This window comes from Entelurus aequoreus, linkage group LG16, assembly GCF_033978785.1.
Source record: "Entelurus aequoreus isolate RoL-2023_Sb linkage group LG16, RoL_Eaeq_v1.1, whole genome shotgun sequence".
Lineage (NCBI taxonomy): Eukaryota > Metazoa > Chordata > Actinopteri > Syngnathiformes > Syngnathidae > Entelurus > Entelurus aequoreus.
In genome coordinates this window covers 5,767,826-5,793,977 of record NC_084746.1, presented here as the reverse complement: position 1 = coordinate 5,793,977, position 26,152 = coordinate 5,767,826, and the positions used below count along the sequence as shown (strand labels likewise).

Sequence of the window (26,152 nt, the reverse complement as noted above, 5' to 3'; positions counted from 1 at the left end):
CTCTAGACAGCACCGACACTCAACAACAACACATCATTTGCAGACTATAATTACTGCTTTGCAAAAAATATTGTTTACCCCAAATAGGTGAAATGAGATCATCTCCCACGGCACACCAGACTGTATCTCACGGCACACTAGTGGTTGAAAAACAGTGCACTAGGCCACTGAGTAGGTACAGTATGCACTCTGTACCTTCTCCCAGGTGTACACACATGACGATGTTTGTACATGTTCAATCCGTACATTTTTGGTTTTGGCGGTGAGAAATCAAACTTGCTGATCTCACAAGGAAAAACCATATGATTGGCTCTCCTTGGTAACCGACCCCCACTGTTAAAGAGCCGTGATTGCATACCTTCCCAACTTCTCCCACCCGTTTACCATACACAATTAAATATGATTCGATTTCGTTTCCGTCAACATTTTTGTTACATTTTTATTCGTTGTCAGTTTCTTTTATTATTATCATCGTGCATTTTGCTTTAATTTGTCGTCGCCTGATTTTCGTCAAGGGAAAAAAGGTTTTGGACGATGACTAAGACGACGATGAACACAGACCACACACACACACACACAAACATGCTGCCTATGTAGGTGCTTCCCCTCCCCGCTCAACGGCCTGAAATGCGCTTTTGTCCTCCGCCGTCCACAGTTTGAGATTTTTCCCCATCCCATTGTAGGCCCGGCTAATTACTTCCCTAAACCTCTTAGTCGTCTTCTGTCTGTCGCAGTGTTTACGTATAGCACATATGTCACGCTGGCTGCATTACGGGGACCGACCCAGACTTCCCCAAAGCTACTCTGTGTATGCATGTGTGTGTGTGTGTGTGTGTTCTTGTATTTCTACCCTTCTTGAGACATCAACAAGGAAAAGTACCTTCCACATGAGGACCGGCGAACAAGTTAGGACCGACATCATGGTCCCAATACAAAAAAAACATTGCATATACCGTATTTTCCGGACCATAGGGCGCACCGGATTATAAGGCGCACCGCCGATGAATGGACTATTTTCGATCTTTTTTCATATATAAGGCGCACCGGATTATAAGGCGCATTAAAGGAGTCACATTATTATTACCATCCATCCATCCATCTTCTTCCGCTTATCCGAGGTCGGGTCGCGGGGGCAGCAGCCTAAGCAGGGAAGCCCAGACTTCCCTCTCCCCAGCCACTTCGTCTAGCTCTTCCCGGGGGATCCCGAGGCGTTCCCAGGCCAGCCGGGAGACATAGTCTTCCCAACGTGTCCTGGGTCTTCCCCGTGGCCTCCTACCGGTCGGACGTGCCCTAAACACCTCCCTAGGGAGGCGTTCGGGTGGCATCCAGACCAGATGCCCGAACCACCTCATCTGGCTCCTCTCCATGTAGAGGAGCAGTGGCTTTACTTTGAGCTCCTCCCGGATGACAGAGCTTCTCACCCTATCTCTAAGGGAGAGACCCGCCACCCGGCGGAGGAAACTCATTTCGGCCGCTTGTACCCGTGATCTTGTCCTTTCGGTCATAACCCAAAGCTCATGACCATAGGTAAGGATGGGAACGTAGATCGACCGGTAAATTGAGAGCTTTGCCTTGCGGCTCAGCTCCTTCTTCACCACAACGGACCGATACAGCGCCCGCATTACTGAAGACGCCGCACCGATCCGCCTGTCGATCTCACGAACCACTCTTCCCTCACTCGTGAACAAGACTCCGAGGTACTTGAACTCCTCCACTCGGGGCAAGATCTCCTCCCCAACCCGGAGATGGCACTCCACCCTTTTCCGGGCGAGAACCATGGACTCGGACTTGGAGGTGCTGATTCTCATCCCACTCGCTTCACACTCAGCTGCGAACCGATCCAGTGAGAGCTGAAGATCTTGGCCAGATGAAGCCATCAGGACCACATCATCTGCAAAAAGCAGAGACCTAATCCCGCAGCCACCAAACCGGATCCCCTCAACGCCTTGACTGCGCCTAGAAATTCTGTCCATAAAAGTTATGAACAGAATCGGTGACAAAGGGCAGCCTTGGCGGAGTCCAACCCTCACTGGAAACGTGTCCGACTTACTGCCGGCAATGTGGACCAAGCTCTGACACTGATCATACAGGGAGCGGACCGCCACAATCAGACAGTCCGATACCCCATACTCTCTGAGCACTCCCCACAGGACTTCCCGAGGGACACGGTCGAATGCCTTTTCCAAGTCCACAAAGCACATGTAGACTGGTTGGGCAAACTCCCATGCACCCTCAAGGACCCTGCCGAGAGTATAGAGCTGGTCCACAGTTCCACGACCAGGACGAAAACCACACTGTTCCTCCTGAATCCGAGGTTCGACTATCCGGCGTAGCCTCCTCTCCAGTACACCTGAATAGACCTTACCGGGAAGGCTGAGGAGTGTGATCCCCCGATAGTTAGAACACATTATTATTACTTTTTGTCTAAATGTAAAAGACTTCCTTGTGGTCTACATAACATGTAATGGTAGTTCTTTGGTCAAAAATGTTGCATAGATGATGTTTTGCAGATCATCTTCAAGCCGCTTTCTGACAGTCGCTTCCGGATGCGCCGTTTTGTGGGCGGTCTTATTTACGTGACAGCGTCTTCTCCCCGTCATCTTTGTTGTAGCGGTGTAGCGTGCAAGGACGGGAGTGGAAGAAGTGTCAAAAGATGGCGCTAACTGTTTTAATGACATTCACACTTTACTTCAATCAATAACGGAACAGCATCTCCTCATCCGGAAACAACAACAAGGCCGGAAATGTGTCCCGTGAAAAAACGACCGACCGGAACTCTCTAATAACTAAAGTTCCTTGGGTGAATAATGTAAACTCACTGCACCGGTATGTTTTAGCGATTTCATGGCGAGTTTACTGACAGATATAAGTAAGAACTTTACACTACTTTATATTAGAAATGGCAACAGCAGAGGATGAATGTCACATAACAAGAAGATAGAGAAAAAGAAGAAGCTTATCGACTACAATGTCGGCAAGGACTACAAAGGCGGAGGCGCACAATTTTTCAGGATTTATGCAGATCTCAAATACAGATCAGCAGGTACCAGAAGGTAAGACAAGTTGCTTTTGCATTATGTTACGAAACAAAACGCCAGATAATATGTCTTGCCTGATACACACACCATAATAATACTGGTGTGTTGAAGCACAGTACAATCCATCAAGCGGTGCGGCTTCATAGCTTACCAAAGTCGTACTAACACATTTTGATAGATTTTTGAACGCCGTGTGTAATGTTCTATATTTTCAATGGAACATATACAATGTTGGTGTTGTTTACTTGAGTCATATTGCCATCATATTGCAGTCTACACGTATCTATTATGTTTGACTGCCATCTACTGGTCACACTTATCATTACACCGTGTACCAAATAAAATTGCTTCGAGGTCGGTAAGCAAAACCATAATTATTCCGTACATTAGGCGCACCGGATTATAAGGCGCACTGTTGAGTTTAAAAAAAATATATATATATATTATGTGCGCCTTATAGTCCAGAAAATACGGTAATAGAGAATGTCTCATTTGCACCCCTGGTGGTGAAATCTATCACACCTAGGGTGGTCCTAAAAAGGAGAAATTGGCAATTGTGTTGAGTAAAATAACAACTTTTATGATAATACTGTCAAAATTCTAAGTTTTTATTGTGAAATTGTGACCTTTTTCTTGTGAATTTCCAACTCATTTTTCACAACAAGCTTTTTTATATTTGCATAGTATGTATATATTATTCATGTTGTAAGTACACATCTTTATATATCTAGAAAGGGTGGTCCTAAAGAGGTAGGCATTTTTTCAGAGGTCTCAAGAAGGTAACAAATACAAGAATGTGTGTGTGTGTGTGTGTTCTTGTATTTCAACCCTTCTTGAGACATCAACAAGGAAAAGTAGCTTCCATATGAGGAGGTGTGAACAAGTTAGGACATAAATCATGGTCCCGATACGGAAAACCATTGCATCTAATAGAGAATGTCTCATTTGCACCCCTGGTGGTGAAATCTATCAAAACTAGGGTGGTCCCAAAAATTAGGGATTTTTTCAAATTGACAATTGCGTTGAGTAAAATAACAACTTTTATTATAATACTGCCAAAATTCCAAGTTTTTTCTTGTGAAATTGTGACCTTTTTCTTGTGAATTTCCAACTCATTTTTCACAACAAGCTTTTTTATATTTGCATAGTACGTATATATTATTAATGTTGTAAATACACATCTTTATATATCTAGAAAGGGTGGTCCTAAAGAGGTAGGCACCTTTTGGGGGTCTCAAGAAGGAAACAAATACAACAAGCTTTTTTATATTTGCATAGTATAGTACATCAACAAGGAAAAGTAGCTTCCATATGAGGACTGGTGAGCAAGTTAGGACATAAATCATGGTTCCAATACAGAAAACCATTGCATCTAATAGAGAATGTCTCATTTGCACCCCTGGTGGTGAAATCTATCAAAACTAGGGTGGTCCCAAAAATTAGGGATTTTTTCAAATTGACAATTGCGTTGAGGAAAATAACAACTTTTATTATAATACTGCCAAAATTCCAAGTTTTTTCTAGTGAAATTGTGACCTTTTTCTTGTGAATTTCCAACTCATTTTTCACAACAAGCTTTTGTATATTTGCATAGTATGTATATATTATTAATGTTGTAAATACACATCTTTATATATCTAGAAAGGGTGGTCCTAAAGAGGTAGGCATTTTTTGGAGGTCTCATTAAACAAATTTTGCAATTTGTTTAATGAACAATGGAGACTGCAAAGAAGAAAGTTGGAGGTGGGATCGGTGTATTAGCGGCGGACTACAGCAACACAACCAGGAAGACAGAGATGGATAGCAGACGCGTTAGCCGCCGAACTCACCTTAACTTCTTCCGTCTCGCCGACCGCATCTGTGATCGGGTGAAGTCCTTCGTCGCACCGTCGATCGCTGGCTGGCTGGCGTAGGTGGATAGCTAATGTTTTTAGCATAGCTCTGTGAGGTACGGTTGCTAAGTTAGCTTCAATGGTGTCGTTAGCAACAGCATTGTTAACCTTCGCCAGGCTGGAAAGCATTAACCGTGTAGTTACATGTCCATGGTTTAATAGTATTGTTGATCTTCTGTCTATCCTTCCAGTTAGAGATTTATTTATTTTGTTTCTATATGCAGTTAAGCACGATGCTATCACGTTAGCTCCGTAGCTAAAGTGTTTCGTCGATGTATTGTCGTGGAGATAAAAGTCACTGTGAATGTCCATTTCGCGTTCTCGACTCTCATTTTCAAGAGGATATAGTATCCGAGGTGGTTTAAAATACAAATCCGTGATCCACAATAGAAAAAGGAGAGAGTGTGGAATCCAATGAGCCAGCTTGTACCTAAGTTACGGTCAGAGCGAAAAAAGATATGTCTTGCACTGCATTCTAGTCCTTCACTCTATCGTTCCTCATCCACAAATCTTTCATCCTCGCTCAAATTAATGGGGTAATCGTCGCTTTCTCGGTCCGAATCGCTCTAGCTGCATTATAAACAATAGGAAAATGTGAGAAGCTGTTCAATTGACTACGTCACGCTACTTCCGGTACGGGCAAAGCTTTTTTTTTATCAGATACCAAAAGTTGCGATCTTTATCGTCGATGTTCTCTACTAAATCCTTTCAGCAAAAATATGGCAATATCGCGAAATGATCAAGTATGACACATAGAATAGATCTGCTATCCCCGTTAAAATAAAAAAAATTCATTTCCGTAGACCTTTAACTAAAATGTAACTTCTTAACAAAAAAAGTTGACGATAGAGGTTGCCGGTTTTCGGGAAGAAGAAGGTACTCTTTCACTTGGTCCTTAGAAACAGCAGAGTGAATATCTGATTCTATCACATGTGCGTGTTATGTAAGTAATTGCTCACCCTGTTAGCAGCACTACTAGTAGTTTCTACAGCGCCAAACAGCGGGAGGCATAAATAGGCAGCAGAATTAAATAAAGAATAAACATCACTCTAGGAATTTGTCTCATTGAAGATGAAGAGCATCTGCCTGACTTTGGCATCTGCTGCGAAAGATATCCCGCGCAGCGCCAAGGGTTGGGATCACGGCGATGAGCCAACTCTATCAGCCTGGCTCACACGAAGCTACATTAAATAAATAAATGCATTTTAAAAAGACAGCGTCAAAACAAATTTGTCAGCCAACAAACTTGACGCGAGCTATTTTTTTTTTGGTTGGTGGGAGAAAGCTGACTGCAGGCATTAGCTGGAAATAAAATGTGGTTGAAATGGGTTGATTGCAGAGTTGGGGCCGATCCTCCTCTCTTGGCATCCAAAGTTTTAGGCTTCCTTTTTTTTTCCTCAAGTTTATCAACAATGAGCTGCTCTCTGGTGATTAGCAAAGGTGAAAGCAGCGACGCTTCCCTTCTGGCTTTTCAATTATTGAAGCTGCCCTTGAAGATGATGTACTCACTCCTTTAAGTGGGGGAAAGTAGCATTTTAGTTGAAGTTGGCACAAAATACCCAGAAATGCTTGCACTTTATTGCGTGTTTTCACTGACGCGGCGCAGTTCGGACCAGTGGAACTGAGTTAGCCACAGTTTAGCTTAAAGGCCTACTGAAAGCCACTACTAGCGACCACGCAGTCTGATAGTTTATATATCAATGATGAAATCTTAACATTGCAACACATGCCAATACGGCCGGGTTAACTTATAAAGTGCAATTTTAAAATTCCCGCCACATTTCCGGTTGAAAAACTCCTTTGGATATGATTTATGCGCGTGACGTCACAAAATCCACGGAAGTGGTTGTACCCCATCTGACCCGATACAAAAACCTCTTGTTTTCTTCGCCAAAATTCCACAGTATTCTGGACATCTGTGTTGGTGAATCTTTTGCAATTTGTTTAATGAACAATGGAGGCTGCAAAGAAGAACGTTGTAGGTGGGATCGATCGGTGTATTAGCGGCTAAGTACAATACTTACAGCAACACAACAAGGACTACTTACTACGCCTAGCCGATGCTTGCCGCCAAACCCACGGATGAAGTCCTTCGTCGCGCCGTCGATCGCTGGAACGCAGGTGAGCACGGCTGTTGATGGGAAGATGAGGGCTGGCTGGCGTAGGTGGAGCGCTAATGTTTTTATCATAGTTCTGTGAGGTCCGGTTGCTAAGTTGCTAAATTAGCCTTAGCGTCGTTAGCAACAGCATTGTTACGCCTTACCAGGCTGATAATTTTTAACCGTGTAGTTACATGTACATGATTCGCAGCTGAGTGTGAAGCGACTGGGATGAGAATCAGCACCTCCAAGTCCGAGTCCATGGTTCTCGCCCGGAAAAGGGTGGAGTGCCATCTCCGGGTTGGGGAGGAGATCTTGCCCCAAGTGGAGGAGTTCAAGTACCTCGGAGTCTTCTTCACGAGTGAGGGAAGAGTGGTTCGTGAGATCGACAGGCGGATCGGTGCGGCGTCTTCAGTAATGCGGGCGCTGTATCGGTCCGTTGTGGTGAAGAAGGAGCTGAGCCGCAAGGCAAAGCTCTCAATTTACCGGTCGATCTACGTTCCCATCCTCACCTATGGTCATGAGCTTTGGGTTATGACCGAAAGGACAAGATCACGGGTACAAGCGGCCGGAATGAGTTTCCTCCGCCGGGTGGCGGGTCTCTCCCTTAGAGATAGGGTGAGAAGCTCTGTCATCCGGGAGGAGCTCAAAGTAAAGCCACTGCTCCTCCACATCGAGAGGAGCCAGATGAGGTGGTTTGGGCATCTGGTCAGGATGACACCCGAACGCCTCCCTAGGGAGGTGTTTAGGGCACGTCCGACCGGTTGGAGGCCACGGGGAAGACCCAGGACACGTTGGGAAGACTATGTCTCCCGGCTGGCCTGGGAACGCCTCGGGATCCCCCGGGAAGAGCTAGACGAAGTGGCTGGGGAGAGGGAAGTCTGGGCTTCCCTGCTTAGGACCCGACCTCGGATAAGCGGAAGAAGATGGATGGATGGATGGTTTAATAGTATTGTTGATCTTCTGTCTATCCTTCCAGTCAGGGGTTTATTTCTTTTGTTTCTATCTTCATTTGAGAACGATGCTATCACATTAGCTCAGTAGCTAAGTGTGTCACCGATGTAATGTCGTGGAGATAAAAGTCACTGTGAATGTCCATTTCACGTTCTCGACTCTCATTTTCAAGAGGATATAGTATCCGAGGTGGTTTAAAATACAAATCCGTGATCCACAATAGAAAAAGGAGAGAGTGTGGAATCCAATGAGCCAGCTTGTACCTAAGTTACGTTCAGAGCGAAAAAAGATACGTCCTGCACTGCCTCTTTAGTCCTTCACTGTAACGTTCCTCATCCACGAAGCTTTCATCCTCGCTCAAATTAATGGGGTAATCGTCGCTTTGTCGCTCCGAATCTCTCGCTCTATTGTAAACAACGGGGAATTGTGAGGAATACTAGCTCCTGTGACGTCACGCTACTTCCGGTACAGGCAAGGCTTTTTTTTATCAGCGAGCAAAAGTTGCGAACTTTATCGTCGATTTTCTCTACTAAATCCTTTCAGCAAAAATATGGCAATATCGCGAAATTATCACGTATGACACATAGAATGGATCTGCTATTCCCGTTTAAATAAACATTTTTTATTTCAGTAGGCATTTAACCCAAGGCTATGTGGCTGATGTGTCGCATCAATACATCTCAGCATTTTGTTGAATTATCTTTATCGCCCGCCACATATGTTCCACCCCTTGCATAAACTATAACAGGAATGGCTATGGAATTTGGTACATTTATAGGTTCCGATCAAATTCCGTCAAATTAAACAGTACCCTCTTTCAATACGCAGACTCGGTCCCAAGCACTTGGCGGGCAAAAAGGTGTACACTGCAAAAAGTCAGTGTTCAAAAACAAGAAAAAAAAATTACAAAAATTAGGGGTATTTTATTTGAACTACCGGTAAGTAAAATGATCTGCCAATACAACAAGAACATTGCGCTTGTCAAGACTTTCCAAAACAAGTAAAACTAGCTAACCTCAATGAACCCAAAAATACCTTAAAATAAGTATATTCTCACTAATAACAACTGTACTACTATACAGTATGAGTATGTATTTTCTAGGGCTGAAAATATTTGGGTGTCCCACGATTCGATTCTAAATCGATTTTTTTTTTTTTTCGATTCAACGCGATTCTCGATTCAAAAACGATATTTTCCCGATTGAAAAGGATTCTCTATTCATGGAATACATAGATTTCAGCAGGATCTACCCCAGTCTGCTGACATGCAAGCAGAGTAGTAGATGTTTGTAAAAAAGCTTTTATAATTGTAAAGGACAATGTTTTATCAACTTATTGCAATAATGTAAATTTGTTTTAACTATTAAATGAACCAAAAATATGACTTATTTTATCTTTGTGAAAATATTGGACACAGTGTGTTGTCAAGCTTATGAGATGCGATGCAAGTGTAAGCCACTGTGACACTATTGTTCTTTTTTTGTTAATGTCTAATGATAATGTCAATGAGGGATTTTTAATCACTGCTATGTTGAAATTGTAACTAATATTGATACTGTTGTTGATAATATTCATTTTTGTTTCACTACTTTTGGTTTGTTCTGTGTCATGTTTGTGTCTCCTCTCAATTGCTCTGTTTATTGCAGTTCTGAGTGTTGCTGGGTCCGGTTTGGTTTTGGAATTGGATTGCATTGTTATGGTATTGCTGTGTATTGTTTTGTTGGATTGATTAATTAAATAAAAAAATAAATACAAATAAATAAATAAATAAATACAAATTAAAAAAATCGATTTAAAAAAAAATGAGAATCGATTCTGAATCGCATAACGTGAGAATCGCGATTCAAATTCAAATTGATTTTTTCCCACACCCCTAGTATTTTATATTGTTTCATTGAAAATAAAACAGAAAAGTCCATTTGGCTGTCATCTGTTTTAATCATGAGACACAATTGTGTCAATGTCATGATTTGTTTTTTTTCAAGCTTGAAATAAGAAATGATGACTTTAAAAAAGTAGTTGTATACTTGTGAGTGTTGATGACACAGCTTTGCAACAGTTGATATTCTAGTTTCAAGCATGTTTTACTCAATATAGGTCATCAAATGTCAGCAACAAGCTGTAATATCTTACTGAGATCATTTAGGACCAAAACACTTAAAACAAGTAAAACACTCTAACATAAAATCTGCTTAGTGAGAAGAATTATCTTATCAGACAGAAAATAAGCAAATATCACCCTTATTTGACATATTTAAAGGCCTACTGAAAGCCACTACTACCGACCACGCAGTCTGATAGTTTATATATCAATGATGAAATCTTAACATTGCAACACATGCCAATACGGCCGGGTTAGATTAGTAAAGTGCAATTTTAAATTTCCCGCGAAATATCCTGCTGAAAACGTCTCGGTATGATGACGTTTGCGCGTGACGTCACGGATTCTAGCGGACATTTTGGGACAGCATTGTGGCCAGCTATTAAGTCGTTGGTTTTCATCGCAAAATTCCACAGTATTCTCTACATCTGTGTTGGTGAATCTTTTGCAATTTGTTTAATGAACAATGGAGATAGCAAAGAAGAAAGCTGTAGGTGGGAAGCGGTGTATTAGTGGCCGGCTGCAGCAACACAAACACGTAGAGAACTGGGACAACAGAGACTCTTACCAGGAGGACTTTGAGTTGGATACGCGCTACCGTGAGTACGCAGCTGCGGCTTCCAAACATTTGATCGCTTGCCCGTGAGTGCGTGCCGCTATGTGCATGTCACTTACGTAACTTTGGGGAAATATATGTGCTGTATGAACTTTGCGGAGGTGAACGGTACTTTGGGCTGTGGGATTGAGTGTGTTGTGCGGATGTTTGAGTTGTATTGGTGGGTTATATGGACAGGAGGTGTTTGTTATGCGGCATATTAAATATAAGCCTGGTTGTGTTGTGCCTAATAGAGTATATACTGTATATGTCTTGTGTTTATTTACTGTTTTAGTCATTCCCAGCTGAATATCAGGTCCCACCCGCCTCTCACAGCATCTTCCCTATCTGAATCGCTTCCACTGCCCTCTAATCCTTCACTCTCACTTTCCTCATCCACAAATCTTTCATCCTCGCTCAAATTAATGGGGTAATCGTCGCTTTCTCGGTCCGAATCGCTCTCGCTGCTGGCGGCCATGATTGTAAACAATGTGCAGATGTGAGGAGCTCCACAACCTGTGACGTCACGCTACTTCCGGTACAGGCAAGGCTTTTTTTATCAGCGACCAAAAGTTGCGAACTTTATCGTCGATGTTCTCTACTAAATCCTTTCAGCAAAAATATGGCAATATCGCGAAATGATCAAGTATGACACGTAGAATGGATCTGCATTCCCCGTTTAAATAAGAAAATCTCATTTCAGTAGGCCTTTAATCTTACTTAGATTTCAGTTTTTGCAGTGTATTCGCTAAATAATGTTGTCATTTTCCATTTTCCAAAATGTGTTTCATACCGGACTGTACCTCTTTGGTTAAAACCAAGACCACCTGCTCACGACGTTTTAACTCTTTGCAAAGGTGACTCGTTGAAGGTGTGGGAAAATATCTCCGCTCGTGACGCTTTTGTCTCTCCAAAGAAAGACAAATCCGCCTCGTCGTTCCAGATATTTGCAAATAAGGGAGTGAGTGATTCACTGCTCAACTCCTCCAAACGCTTAAAGGCCTACTGAAATGATTTTTTTTTTATTTAAACGGGGATAGCAGATCTATTCTATGTGTCATACTTGATCATTTCGCGATATTGCCATATTTTTGCTGAAAGGATTTAGTATAGAACAACGACGATAAAGATTGCAACTTTTGGTATCTGATAAAAAAAAGGCTTGCACCTACCGGAAGTAGCGTGACGTAGTCAGTTGAACATATACGCAAAGTTCCCTATTGTTTACAATGATGGCCGCATGAAGTGAGAGAGATTCGGACCGAGAAAGCGACAATTTCCCCATTAATTTGAGCGAGGATGAAAGATTTGTGGATGAGGAAAGTGCAAGTGAAGGACTAGTGGGGAGTTGAAGCTATTCAGATAGGGAAGATGCTGTGAGAGCCGGGGGTGACCTGATATTCAGCTGGGAATGACTACAACAGTAAATAAACACAAGACATATATATACTCTATTAGCCACAACACAACCAGGCTTATATTTAATATGCCACAAATTAATCCTGCATAAAAACACCTGCGTGTTTGTTACGCTAGCTCCTAGCTCCTCTGCTAGCTCCTAGCTCCATAGAACACGCCAATACAATTCAAACACCTGATCAACACACACAATCACTCAGCCCAAAAGACCGTTCACCTAACCCAAGGTTCATAAAGCTTATATATTTTAAAAAAGTTACGTACATACGCAAAAAAAACGCCAAAGCTGCATACTCACAGTAGCACGTCTGCGTCTTTGTCATCCAAATCAAAGTAATCCTGGTAAGAGTCTATGTTGTCCCAGTTCTCTACAGGCGTCTGTGTATCCAAGTCAAATGTCCTCCTGGTTAGAGTCTCTGTTATCCGAGTTCTTCCATCTTGACTGCATCTTCCGGGAATGTAAACAAAGAAGCGCCGGCTGTGTACTGTTGTTGCTGACTACGTTCGAAAAATACGTCCATTTCGCACCGACAACTTTCTTCTTTGCTTGCTCAGCTTCCTTCTCCATAATGCAATGAACATGATTGCAACAGATTCACGAACACAGATGTCCAGAATACTGTGGAATTATGAAATGAAAACAGAGCTTTTTCGTATTGGCTTCAATGTGGAAGGCATACCCGTGTTCGCCGGGCTACGTCACGCGCATACGTCATCCTCAGAGGCGTTTCGAACCGGAAGTTTAGCGGCAAATTTAAAATGTCACTTTATAAGTTAACCCGGCCGTATTGGCATGTGTTATAATGTTAAGATTTTATCATTGATATATAAACTATCAGACTGCGTGGTCGGTAGTAGTGGCTTTCAGTAGGCCTTTAAGAACGGGCGTTTTTTCACTGCAGGCTTTTGTGTGCTGCCGACACGCTAACGTATTTACCTGAAATGAAGAGACCGTCCAACCGGCGAGCGTGAAGATAGTCCTCTTTTCTCTCCCATCGCAGCTTATTGTCACCGAGGCCCTCCGAGACACAAGTGAAGACGCCTCGGAAACTTTGAAAAAGTTTTCTCATTTCATTTTCTGATTTAATTCCTGGAAGTGTGACATCCGTGTGGTCGGCTGCGTAGTGTTGCAGTTGCTTTATCAGAGATGGCCGAGGGGGCGAGAAATGTTGTTATTCTGTAACAGCATTAGGCACAAACTGCAGGACAGGAGGGGGAGAAGTTAAGAACATAGATCATTTCTTTTGGAGTATGTCTCTGCACTAAATGCAATTCCTGAAAAAGACATGGAATCCCTGCAGACTTTGCTCTTATTGTACGTTTCCTCTGATTGTTTTAAAAACGGCAGAGTGGTGCTTTAGAGCAGTGGTCCCCAACCACCGGGCCGAAAGAAATGACTGATTAGTACAGGGCCGCGAAAGAAATGTAATTAAAAAATAAATAAATAATTAAATCAACATAAAAAACACAATATATACATTATATATCAATATAGATCAATACAGTCTGCAGGGATACAGTCCGTAAGCACACATGATTGTATTTCTTTATGGGAAAAAAAAAAAAAAAAAAAAAATTAAATCAACATAAAAAACACAATATATATTATATATCAATATAGATCAATATAGTCTGCAGGGATACAGTCCGTAAGCACACATGATTATATTTCTTTATGGAAAAAAAAAAAAAAAAAAAATCAACATACAAAACACAATATATACATTATATATCAATATAGATCAATACAGTCTGCAGGGATACAGTCCGTAAGCACACATGATTGTATTTCTTTATGGGGGAAAAAAAAAAAAAAAAAAAAAAAATTAACATAAAAAACACAATATATACATTATATATCAATATAGATCAATACAGTCTGCAGGGATACAGTCCGTAAGCACACATGATTGTATTTCTTTATGGAAAAAAAATAACAAAATAAATCAACATAAAAAACACAATATATACATTATATATCAATATAGATCAATACAGTCTGCAGGGATACAGTCCGTAAGCACACATGATTGTATTTCTTTATGGAAAAAATAAAATAAAAATAAATCAACATAAAAAACACAATATATACATTATATATCAATATAGATCAATACAGTCTGCAGGTATACAGTCCGTAAGCACACATGATTGTATTTCTTTATGGGGAAAAAAAAAATATATATATAAAATTAAATCAACATAAAAAACACAATATATACATTATATATCAATATAGATCAATACAGTCTGCAGGGATACAGTCCGTAAGCACACATGATTGTATTTCTTTATGAAAAAAAAAAAAAAAAAATCCCCCTCTCCCCCTGTAAGTCCTCAAATATATTGCAGGCTCCTGTCATATAGAGGATCTTTAAATCTTATTTTTACTATAGGTCCTCAAAAACAGCAGACACAAATGTCATATTGAGGATCTCTGACTTGTATTTTTTTTCAGTAGATCCTTAAAAACAGCAGAGCCCAAAACCTCCTGTCAGATATATCATCTTTGACTAGTGTTTTTTTACAGTAGGTCCTCAAAAACATCAGACACTTTTGTCATATAAAGGATTTTTCACTAGTGTTTGTACAATAGCTCATTAAAAAACAGCAGTATTATCAAAGCATTTTCACTAGTATTTTTATTGTAAGTCCTCAAAAATAGTGCAGGCTCCTGTCATATAGAGGATCTTTAAATCATATTTTTACTGTAGGTCCTCAAAAACAGCAGACACAAATGTCATATTGAGGATCTCTGACTCGTATTTTTTTCAGTAGGTCCTTAAAAACAGCAGAGCCCAAAACCTCCTGTCAGATAGATCATATTTGACTCGTGTTTTTACAGTAGGTCCTCAAAAACATCAGACACTTTTTTCATATAAAGGATTTTTGACTAGTGTGTGTACAATAGGTCCTTAAAAACAGCAGCATTATCAAATTATACGAAGTATTTTCACTAGTATGTTTACTGTAAGTCCTCAAAAACAGTGAAGGGTCCGGTCATATAGAGGATCTTTAACTAGTATTTTTACTGTAAGTCCTCAAAAACAGTGAAGGGTCCTGTCATATAGAGGATCTTTGACTAGTATTTTTACTATAGGTCCTCAAAAACAGCAGACACAAATGTCATATAGAAGATCTCTGACTCGTATTTTTTTCAGTAGGTCCTTAAAAACAGCAGAGCCCAAAACCTCCTGTGAGATATATCATCTTTGACTAGTGTTTTTTTTACAGTAGGTCCTCAAAAACATCAGGCACTTTTGTCATACAAATGATTTTTGACTAGTGTTTGTACAATAGCTCATTAAAAAACAGCAGTATTATCAAAGTATTTTCACTAGTATGTTTACTGTAAGTCCTCAAAAACAGTGAAGGGTCCTGTCATATAGAGGATATTTGACTAGTATTTTTACTGTAGGTCCACAAAAACAGCAGACACAAATGTCATATTGAGGATCTCTGACTCGCATTTTTTTCAGTAGGTCCTTAAAAACAGCAGAGCCCAAAACCTCCTGTCGGATAGATAATCTTTGACTAGTGTTTTTTTTACAGTAGGTCCTCAAAAACATCAGGCACTTTTGTCATACAAAGGATTTTTGACTTGTGTTTGTACAATAGCTCATTAAAAAATAGCAGTATTATCAAACTATACAAAGTATTTTCACTAGTATTTTTACTGTAAGTCCTCAAAAACAGTGAAGGGTCCTGTCATATTGAGGATCTCTAACTACTATTTTTTTTTAGTAGGTCCTTAAAAACGGCGGGGCCCAAAACCTTCTGTCAGATATATTATCTTTGACTCGTGTTTTTTTTTACAGTAGGTCCTCAAAAACATCAGACACTTTTGTCATCTAAAAGATTTTTGGTAACACTTTAGTATGGGGAAAATATTCACCATTAATTAGTTGCTTATTAACATGCAAATTAGTAACATATTGGCTCTTAATTAGTCATTATTAGGTACTTATTAATGCCTTATTCGGCATGGCCTTATTAAGCCATTAACTAAGAGTCTACCCTGACCCTGACCCTAACCCTAACCCTACCCCTACCCCTAACCCTATGTTAACAAGCAACTAATTAATGGCTCATATGTTCCCCATACTAAAGTGTTACCGGATTTTTGACTAGTGTTTGTACAAAAGGTCCTTAAAAAAACAGCAGTATTATCAAATTATACAAAGTATTTTCACTAGTATTTTTACTGTAAGTCCTCAAAAACAGTGAAGGGTCCTGTCATATAGAGGATCGTTATATCATATTTTTACTGTAGGTCCTCAAAAACAGCAGACACTAATATCATTTTGAGGATCTCTAATTACTATTTTTTTTTGTAGGTCCTTAAAAACGGCAGGTCCCAAAACCTCCTGTCAGATATATTATCTTTGACTCATGTTTTTTTATAGTAGGTCCTCAAAAACATCAGGCACTTTTGTCATATAAAGGATTTTTGGTAACACTTTAGTATGGGGGAACTATGAACCATTAATTAGTTGCTTATTAACATGGAAATTAGTAACATATTGGCTCTTAACTAGTCATTAATAAGTACTTATTAATGCCTTATTCTGCATGGCCTTATTATACAACCAGTAATCCATTAACTAAGAGTCTTCCCTACCCCTAACCCTAACCCTACCCCCAACCCTAACCCTATGTTAATAAGCAACTAATTAATGGCTCATATGTTCCCCATACTAAAGTGTTACCGGATTTTTGACTAGTGTTTGTACAATAGGTCCTTAAAAAAACAGCGGTATTATCAAATTATACAAAATATTTTCACTCGTATTTTTAATGTAAGTCCTCAAAAACAGTGAAGGGTCCTGTCATATAGAGGATCTTTGACTCGTATTTTTTTCAGTAGATCCTTAAAAACAGCAGAGCCCAAAACCTTCTGTCAGGTAGATAATCTTTGACTAGTGTTTTTACAGTAGGTCCTCAAAAACATCAGGCACTTTTGTCATATAAAGGATTTTTGGTAACACTTAAGTATGGGGAAAACCATTAATTAGTTGCTTATTAACATGCAAATTAGTAACATATTGGCTCTTAATTAGTCATTATTAGGTACTTATTAAGTATTTGTTTATGCGTTATTCTGCATGGCCTTATTATACAACCAGTAAGGCATTAACTAAGTCTTCCCTAACCCTACCCCTAACCTTGACCCTAACCTCAAATCTAACCCTAACCCCAACCCTATGTTAATAAGCAACTAATTAATGGTTCATATGTTCCCCATACTAAATTGTTACCGGATTTTTGACTAGTACAATAGACAGCAGTACAACCAGTAAGCCATTAACTAAGTCTTCCCTAACCCTAACCCTAACCCTATGTTAATAAGCAACTAATTAATGGTTCATATGTTCCCCATACTAAAGTGTTACCGGATTTTTGACTAGTGTTTGTACAATAGGTCCTTAAAAAAACAGCGGTATTATCAAATTATACAAAATATTTTCACTCATATTTTTAATGTAAGTCCTCAAAAACAGTGAAGGGTCCTGTCATATTGAGGATCTTTGACTCATATTTTTTCAGTAGATCCTTAAAAACAGCAGAGCCCAAAACCTCCTGTCAGATATATCATCTTTGACTAGTGTTTTTTTACAGTAGGTCCTCAAAAACATCAGGCACTTTTGTCATATAAAGGATTTTTGGTAACACTTAAGTATGGGGAAAACCATTAATTAGTTGCTTATTAACATGCAAATTAGTAACATATTGGCTCTTAATTAGTCATTATTAGGTACTTATTAAGTATTTTTAATGCCTTATTCTGCATGGCCTTATTATAGAACCAGTAAGCCATTAACTAAGTCTTCCCTAACCCTAACACTACCCCTGACCCTAACCTCAAATCCAACCCTAACCCTATGTTAATAAGCAACTAATTAATGGTTCATATATTCCCCATACTAAATTGTTACCGGATTTTTGACTAGTACAATAGACAGCAGTACAACCAGTAAGCCATTAACTAAGTCTTCCCTAACTCTACCCCTGACCCTAACCTCAAATCTAACCCTAACCCTAACCCTATGTTAATAAGCAACTAATTAATGGCTCATATGTTCCCCATACTAAAGTGTTACCGGATTTTTGACTAGTGTTTGTACAATAGGTCCTTAAAAAAACAGCAGCATTATCAAATTATACAAAGTATTTTCACTAGTATTGTTACAGAAAGTCCTCAAAAATAGTTCAACACTTCTGTCATTTAGAGAATCTTTGACTATTGTTTACATTTAGCTCTGTGCTCTAAAAAACAGCTTACCGTATTTTTCCGACTATAAGTCGCAGTTTTTTTTCGTAGTTTGGCCGGGGGATGCGACTTATACTCAGGAGCGACTTATGTGTGAAATTATTAACACATTAGCGTAAAATATCAAATAATATTATTTATCTCATTCATGTAAGAGACTAGACGTATAAGATTTCATGGGATTTAGCGATTAGGAGTGACAGATTGTTTGGTAAACGTATAGCATGTTCTATATGTTATAGTTATTTGAATGACTCTTACCATAATATGTTACGTTAACATACCAGTTGGTTATTTATGCCTCATATAACGTACACTTATTCAGCCTGTTGTTCACTATTCTTTATTTATTTGAAATTGCCTTTCAAATGTCTATTATTGGTGTTGTTTTATCAAATACATTTTCCCCAAAAATGCGACTTATACTCCAGTGCGACTTATATATGTTTTTATGCATTTTCGGCCGGTGCGACTTATACTCCGCAGCGACTTATACTCTGAAAAATACAGTATTTGACTAGGTTTTTTGTCAGTTTGTGCTTATAAAACATCAGCTCCAGGTAACTCCTGTCTTTCAGAAGATATTTGACCAGCGTTTTTTGGCAGTCGCTCCTCAAAAACAGCAACGGGCCACTGCCACGTCCTCCCTTGCAGACGTTGGTCTTCCAGCACTTTCCCTGCGACTCTTTTAACGCCACACAGCGACACGCTCTCACTTTTATCGCTTGTTTAATTGTGCTTAATTTGTTTTGCTCGCGTTGTTACCCTCAGGGCGTGTGTGTGTGTGTGTGTGTGTGTGTGTGTGGTTAGCGCCATGTTTACATGTGCATACGTGTTCACTGCAAAAAGTCAGTGTTCAAAAACAAGGGAAAAAAATACAAAAATGAGGGGTATTTTATTTCAACTAAGCAAAATTATCTGCCAATAGAACAAGAAAATTCGGCTTGTCAAGACTTTCCAAAACAAGTAAAATTAGCTAACCTCAATTAAGCCCAAAATACCTTAAAATAAGTATATTCTCACTAATAACAAGTGCACTTTTCTTGGTAGCAAAAACAAATATGAGACCTTTTTTATCAATATGTTGAAAAATATTCTTAAATGAAGTAAATGCTAGTGCCATTATCTTGACATAATGATATGCGCTCGGCATTACATTTCTTGAAACCAGCAAACTTATACTAAAAACTAGTTTATTGTTCTTAATGGAAAGGCAAAAAGGCAACGCTCAGGCAAATCATATTGTCTAAAAATGCATTTTCCCATCGATAACATGACATCATCGCGCCAAGTCCGTGCTCTTTCAGTCAATTAGTGAGCAAGGAATATATATATATATATATATATATATATATATATATATATATATATATATATATATATATACACTACCGTTCAAAAGTTTGGGGTCACCCAAACAATTGTATGGAATAGCCTTCATTTCTAAGAACAAGAATAGACTGTCGAGTTTCAGATGAAAGTTCTCTTTTTCTGGCCATTTTGAGCGTTTAATTGACCCCACAAATGTGATGCTCCAGAAACTCAATCTGCTCAAAGGAAGGTCAGTTTTGTAGCTTCTGTAACGAGCTAAACTGTTTTCAGATGTGTGAACATGATTGCACAAGGGTTTTATAATCATCAATTAGCCTTCTGAGCCAATGAGCAAACACATTGTACCATTAGAACACTGGAGTGATAGTTGCTGGAAATGGGCCTCTATACACCTATGTAGATATTGCACCAAAAACCAGACATTTGCAGCTAGAATAGTCATTTACCACATTAGCAATGTATAGAGTGTATTTCTTTAAAGTTAAGACTAGTTTAAAGTTATCTTCATTGAAAAGTACAGTGCTTTTCCTTCAAAAATAAGGACACTTCAATGTGACCCCAAACTTTTGAACGGTAGTGTATATATATATATATATATATATATATATATATATATATATATATATATATATATATATATATATATATATATATATATATATATATATATATATTTACAGCCCGGCCCCCGGCCAATTTTTTTTAATTGTAATTTTAAAGAATTTATCTGAATGTGCATGAACTATTTCTGTTCAAAATTGTTTTGAAATGTCACATGTTAAATGTTTGACTATTAACTGTCAGTTTAATTATGAGACACAATTGTGTCAAAGTCATGCTTTTTTTTATTTAATGCTTGAAATAAGAAATGATGACTTTAAAAAAAGTAGTTTTCTACTTGTGAGTGTTGATGACACAGCTTTGCAACAGTTGATATTCTAGTTTCAAGCATGTTTTACTCAATATAGCTCATCAAATCTCAGCAACAAGCTGTAATATCTTACTGAGATCATTTAGGACCAAAACCCTTAAAACAAGTAAAACACTCTAACAGAAGAATTATTTTATCAGACAGAAAATAAGCAAATATCACCCTTATTTGAGATATTTCATCTTAATTAGATTTCAGGTTTTGCAGTGCACCAAGTGGGCCGTGTTCCTCCGGGGAGGTTTCAAGTCGTCTCCGTTGTGACCTTCCTTTTGTCGCCGCCATTCCTCCCCATGAATTATAACTGCGACACCGTGCCACGTTTGTTTTCGCTCTGCTGCGGTTTTATTGGCCTCGCTCGCACCTTGTCGCCTGCCCCCGAGCAGGATTCTGTCGCGTGTATCGGATGCCTTGTTGATCCCACTCCATTTGTTTCCCCTTTTTCTTGGCTTCTAAATATGCCTCCTTTACCGCCTTGTTGTTATTATTTGTATTACATTATAATGTTGTTTTGTCTCTCCGGCAGGTTTTAGCCTTTGATCGTGCCAGAGTGGGACGCGTCTAGCAGGGGACCGTGGAGGAGGAGGACCAGGCAGCGGTGACCAACGTGCGACATGGCGCCCCACCCACTCAAAGGGGCGTGGCTCGTCCTGCCGCTGCTCAGCTGCGTGGTGATCTCCTCAGCGGCAGACAGTAAGACGCTCTTTTTACTTCACCTTTTGTAGCCATCTCGTCGTGGCCGTCTAATTAAGGATTGTGTACTTTTGGTATACTATAGTGGATCTAGCATAATAGTGTGAGAGTCCAGTCCATAGTGGATCTAACATAATATTGTGAGAGTCCAGTCCATAGTGGATCTAACATAATATTGTGAGAGTCCAGTCCATAGTAGATCTAGCATAATATTGTGAGAGTCCAGTCCATAGTGGATCTAACATAATAGTGTGAGAGTCCAGTCCATAGTGGATCTAACATAATAGTGTGAGAGTCCAGTCCATAGTGGATCTAACATAATAGTGTGAGAGTCCAGTCCATAGTGGATCTAACATAATAGTGTGAGAGTCCAGTCCATAGTGGATCTAACATAATAGTGTGAGAGTCCAGTCCATAGTGGATCTAACATAATAGTGTGAGAGTCCAGTCCATAGTGGATCTAACATAATAGTGTGAGAGTTCAGTCCATAGTGGATCTAACATAATAGTGTGAGAGTCCAGTCCATAGTGGATCTAACATAATAGTGAGAGTTCAGTCCATAGTGGATCTAACATAATAGTGTGAGAGTCCAGTCCATAGTGGATCTAACATAATAGTGTGAGAGTCCAGTCCATAGTGGATCTAACATAATAGTGTGAGAGTCCAGTCCATAGTGGATCTAACATAATAGTTTGAGAGTCCAGTTCATAGTGGATCTAACATAATAGTGTGAGAGTCCAGTCCATAGTGGATCTAACATAATATTGTGAGAGTCCAGTCCATAGTGGATCTAACATAATAGTGTGAGAGTCCAGTCCATAGTGGATCTAGCATAATATTGTGAGAGTCCAGTCCATAGTGGATCTAACATAAAAATGTGAGAGTCCAGTCCATAGTGGATCTAACATAATAGTGTTCTTAAATGTAACTTATCTGAACAATATCCAGTGTTGTGGTATTTCAATGAACTGGAATCCAGTGTGCTGTGGGGCCCTATTCTAGTGAATCACACCTGAGCCATCATAAATTAATCCAATCTTTAATAAACAGGTAAAAGTACACAATGTAATAAAGAACATTTTACAACACCGCACCTTATTGCTCTTTTATCCTGCACTACCATGAGCTAATGCGACGACATTTCGTACTTATCTGTACTGCAAAGTTCAAATTGGAATGACAATAAAAGGAAGTGTAAGTCTAACAGTCAAACTAGGGATCTAGACATCTGGTCAGGACACTCCTCACTCTTTTGCCTTCACCGTCTTTGTCCATTCCTTTTTGGTAGAAGTGTTTTCCATTCAGAAAAAATATAAATATATATTTATAATAATAAATATACAATGCGCCCTATAATTTTGTATGAAAATACACTACCATTCAAAAGTTTGGGGTCACATTGAAATGTCCTTATTTTTGAAGGAAAAGCACTGTACTTTTCAATGAAGATAACTTTAAACTAGTCTTAACTTTAAAGAAATACACTCTATACATTGCTAATGTGGTAAATGACTATTCTAGCTGCAAATGTCTGGTTTTTGGTGCAATATCTACACAGGTGTATAGAGGCCCATTTCCAGCAACTATCACTCCAGTGTTCTAATGGTACAATGTGTTTGCTCATTGGCTCAGAAGGCTAATTGATGATTAGAAAACCCTTGTGCAATCATGTTCACACATCTGAAAACCGTTTAGCTCGTTACAGAAGCTACAAAACTGACCTTCCTTTGAGCAGATTGAGTTTCTGGAGCATCACATTAGTGGGGTCAATTGAAACGCTCAAAATGGCCAGAAAAAGAGAACTTTCATCTGAAACTCAACAGTCTATTTGTGTTCTTAGAAATGAAGGCTATTCCACAAAATTCTTTGGGTGACCCCAAACTTTTGAACGGTAGTGTATACCTGACTCGACCCGCTCATCGGCAGTGCTACTTATAATCCGGTGCGCCCTATGGCGGTGTTTAAAAAAATATACATTTAAAAAATACAATTCCACTCACTATCTTCAGTAAATAGCCAATATGATCACCAAAAAGAACAATTTATTGTTGTGCTGGTCAATCATCCTCTGGGTGGCAGGCGAGCTCAGCTGTAAAGATGCTCTCTACGACGGGAAAATGTTGCTGCTTTTGAGAATCTACTGTAAAAACGGTATTGAAAGACTTTCATGTGACAAGAGCACTGCTGTTTGGAAGTATCTCCTGTACATAATGAATGAGAACATTCACGGACTACTGTACATACATTATTTGACTAGGCCACTCTATTGTTTTAAGCCGGTCCTCAAAAACAGCAGACTTCTTGTCATATGGACGGTCATTGACTGCGCTTTTGTTTTTAACCTCTAAAGCAGTGGTTCTTAACCTTGTTGGAGGTACCGAACCCCACCAGTTTCATATGCGCATTCACCCAACCCTTCTTTAGTGAAAAATAAAATGTTGGTTTTTTTCAAATTCAAGACAAAGTTATATGTTTTTGGTAACACTTTAGTATGGGGAACATATTCTAAGTAACAAAGACTTAATTTAGAGTTTTTTGGTTAGGGTTAGAGGGTTAGGGTTATAATAAGACCATGCCGAATAAGGCATTAATAGGTACTTAATAATGACTAGTTAAGAGGCAATATGTTACTATTTTGCAATATTTTCTCCTAAAATAATTACTGCGCAACCCTTCTTTAGTGAAAAATTAAACTTTATTTTTTTTAATTCAAGACAAAGTTATATGTTTTTTTTACTGGTGCACAAAATGAACCGTTCAAAGAACAAAACCAACAAAGTGCATAAACTCACAAGAAATTACACACCTGCAAATGAGATGGAAAATTAGAAGGAACATTGTTTGGGGGTATCCATAGTACGCCGAGAGGGAGAAGTTTTTATTTACAAGATGAGTCGGGTGAGTCTTGTCCTCCGAGGCTCCACCGAACCCCTGAGGCCGACTCACCGAACCCCTTGGGTTCGATCCAACCCAGGTTAAGAACCACTGCTCTCAAGGCTTAGTGGCCACATGCGTGGACAGCACCTTTTAGCTCTTATTTCCAAAATTGTGTACACTACTGAATTGGGGTCTTATGGCCGCTTATGTGGACACTTATACTGCCATCTGGTGGTGTCAGAAGAGTATAACATACAATGGAATTTGGAGAAAAAAAGTGTAACAATAAGAATCAGCATTAGGGATGTCTGGTAATGGCTTTTTGCCGATATTCCGATATTGTCCAACTCTTTAATTACCGATACCGATATCAACCGATATATACAGTCGTGGAATTAACACTTTATTATGCCTAATTTGGACAACCAGGTATGGTGAAGATAAGGTCCTTTTTAAAAATAAAAAAAATAAGATAAATAAATTAAAAACATTTTTTTGAATAAAGAAGAAAGTAAAACAATATAAAAACAGTTACATAGAAACTAGTAATTAATGAAAATGAGTCAAATTAACTGTTAAAGGTTAGTACTATTAGTGGACCAGCAGCACGCACAATCATGTGTGCTTACGGACTGTATCCCTTGCAGACTGTATTGATATATATTGATATATAATGTAGGAAGCAGAATATTGATAACAGAAAGAAACAACCCTTTTGTGTGAATGAGTGTGAATGGGGGAAGGAGGTTTTTTGGGTTGGTGCACTAATTGTAAGTGTATCTTGTGTTTTTTATGTGGATTTAATAAAAAAATTAAAAAAAACGATACCGATAATACAAAAAACGATACCGATAATTTCAGATATTACATTTTAAAGCATTTATCGGCCGATAATATCAACAGGCTGATATTATTGGATATCTCTAATTAGCATGTCACTAAACATGAAGTACACGTTTGTGTACTTATGGCCTAAGTAATAATAATAAATGATAAATGGGTTATACTTGTACTTTTCTACCGTGGCGTGGTTATTTACAGCTAGAATTCACCAACTCGAGTATTTCATATATATATATATATATATATATATATATATATATATATATATATATATATATATATATATATATATATATATATATATATATATATATATATGAAATACTTGACTTTCAGTGAATTCTAGCTATATATATATATATATATATATATATATATATATATATATATATATATATATATATATATATATATATATATATATATATATATATATCTATATATATATCTATATATATATATGTGTATGAAATACTTGACTTTCAGTGAATTCTAGCTATATATATATATATATATATATATATATATATATATATATATATATATATATATATATATATATATATATATATATATATATATATATATATATATATATATTTATTTATTTATTTATTTTATTTACATAAAAGAAATCTTGAATTTCAGTGTTCCGGTGGCTATCCATTAAATGGCAGTATTGTCCTGTTTAACTTCTCCGTTCATGATGAGTATATCATTTTGGCCACCGTGTTCAATGGAGAAGTCTGTTCTACATATTTACAAGCAACATACACCTTCCCCTTCGAACTGTCCTGGATGAACTGAAATTCTTGTTTCCATTCGTTTTGAAACTTGCAAGCGTATTTCTTCATCTTGCTCGTCGACGGCGTCGCCATGTCTGTAATTTCCTCGTTCTTCTGCTCCGTCTCCTTGTTGTGTGCGCAGTTGTGCACTCTGCTCTCTGAAAGCCCTAGATGTTATGACGTCATTGGGCAGGCAAGCTGTTTATATTGTGGGAAAGCGGACGTGAGAACAGGCTGTCCCCACTCAGTCTCAGGTCCGCATTGAGCTGGAGGGGGCGTGGCCTCCAGCTCCGGCTGAATACCGGGAGTTTGTCGGGAGAAAAT

At 38.8% G+C, this 26,152-nt stretch overlaps 1 protein-coding gene across 14 annotated transcripts in view; it reads left to right on the top strand.

The window, feature by feature from the left end:
• Positions 1 to 26,152, top strand: part of LOC133631554 (receptor-type tyrosine-protein phosphatase F) — a 595,429-nt gene that overhangs the window by 214,107 nt on the left and 355,170 nt on the right. For all 14 annotated transcript variants that reach the window (XM_062023872.1, XM_062023869.1, XM_062023867.1 and 11 more), the window contains exon 2: positions 21,156 to 21,322. In XM_062023872.1, the coding sequence (XP_061879856.1) occupies positions 21,244 to 21,322 (79 nt within the window). In that variant the 5' untranslated portion in view covers positions 21,156 to 21,243. The remainder of the gene's footprint in view (positions 1 to 21,155; positions 21,323 to 26,152) is intronic.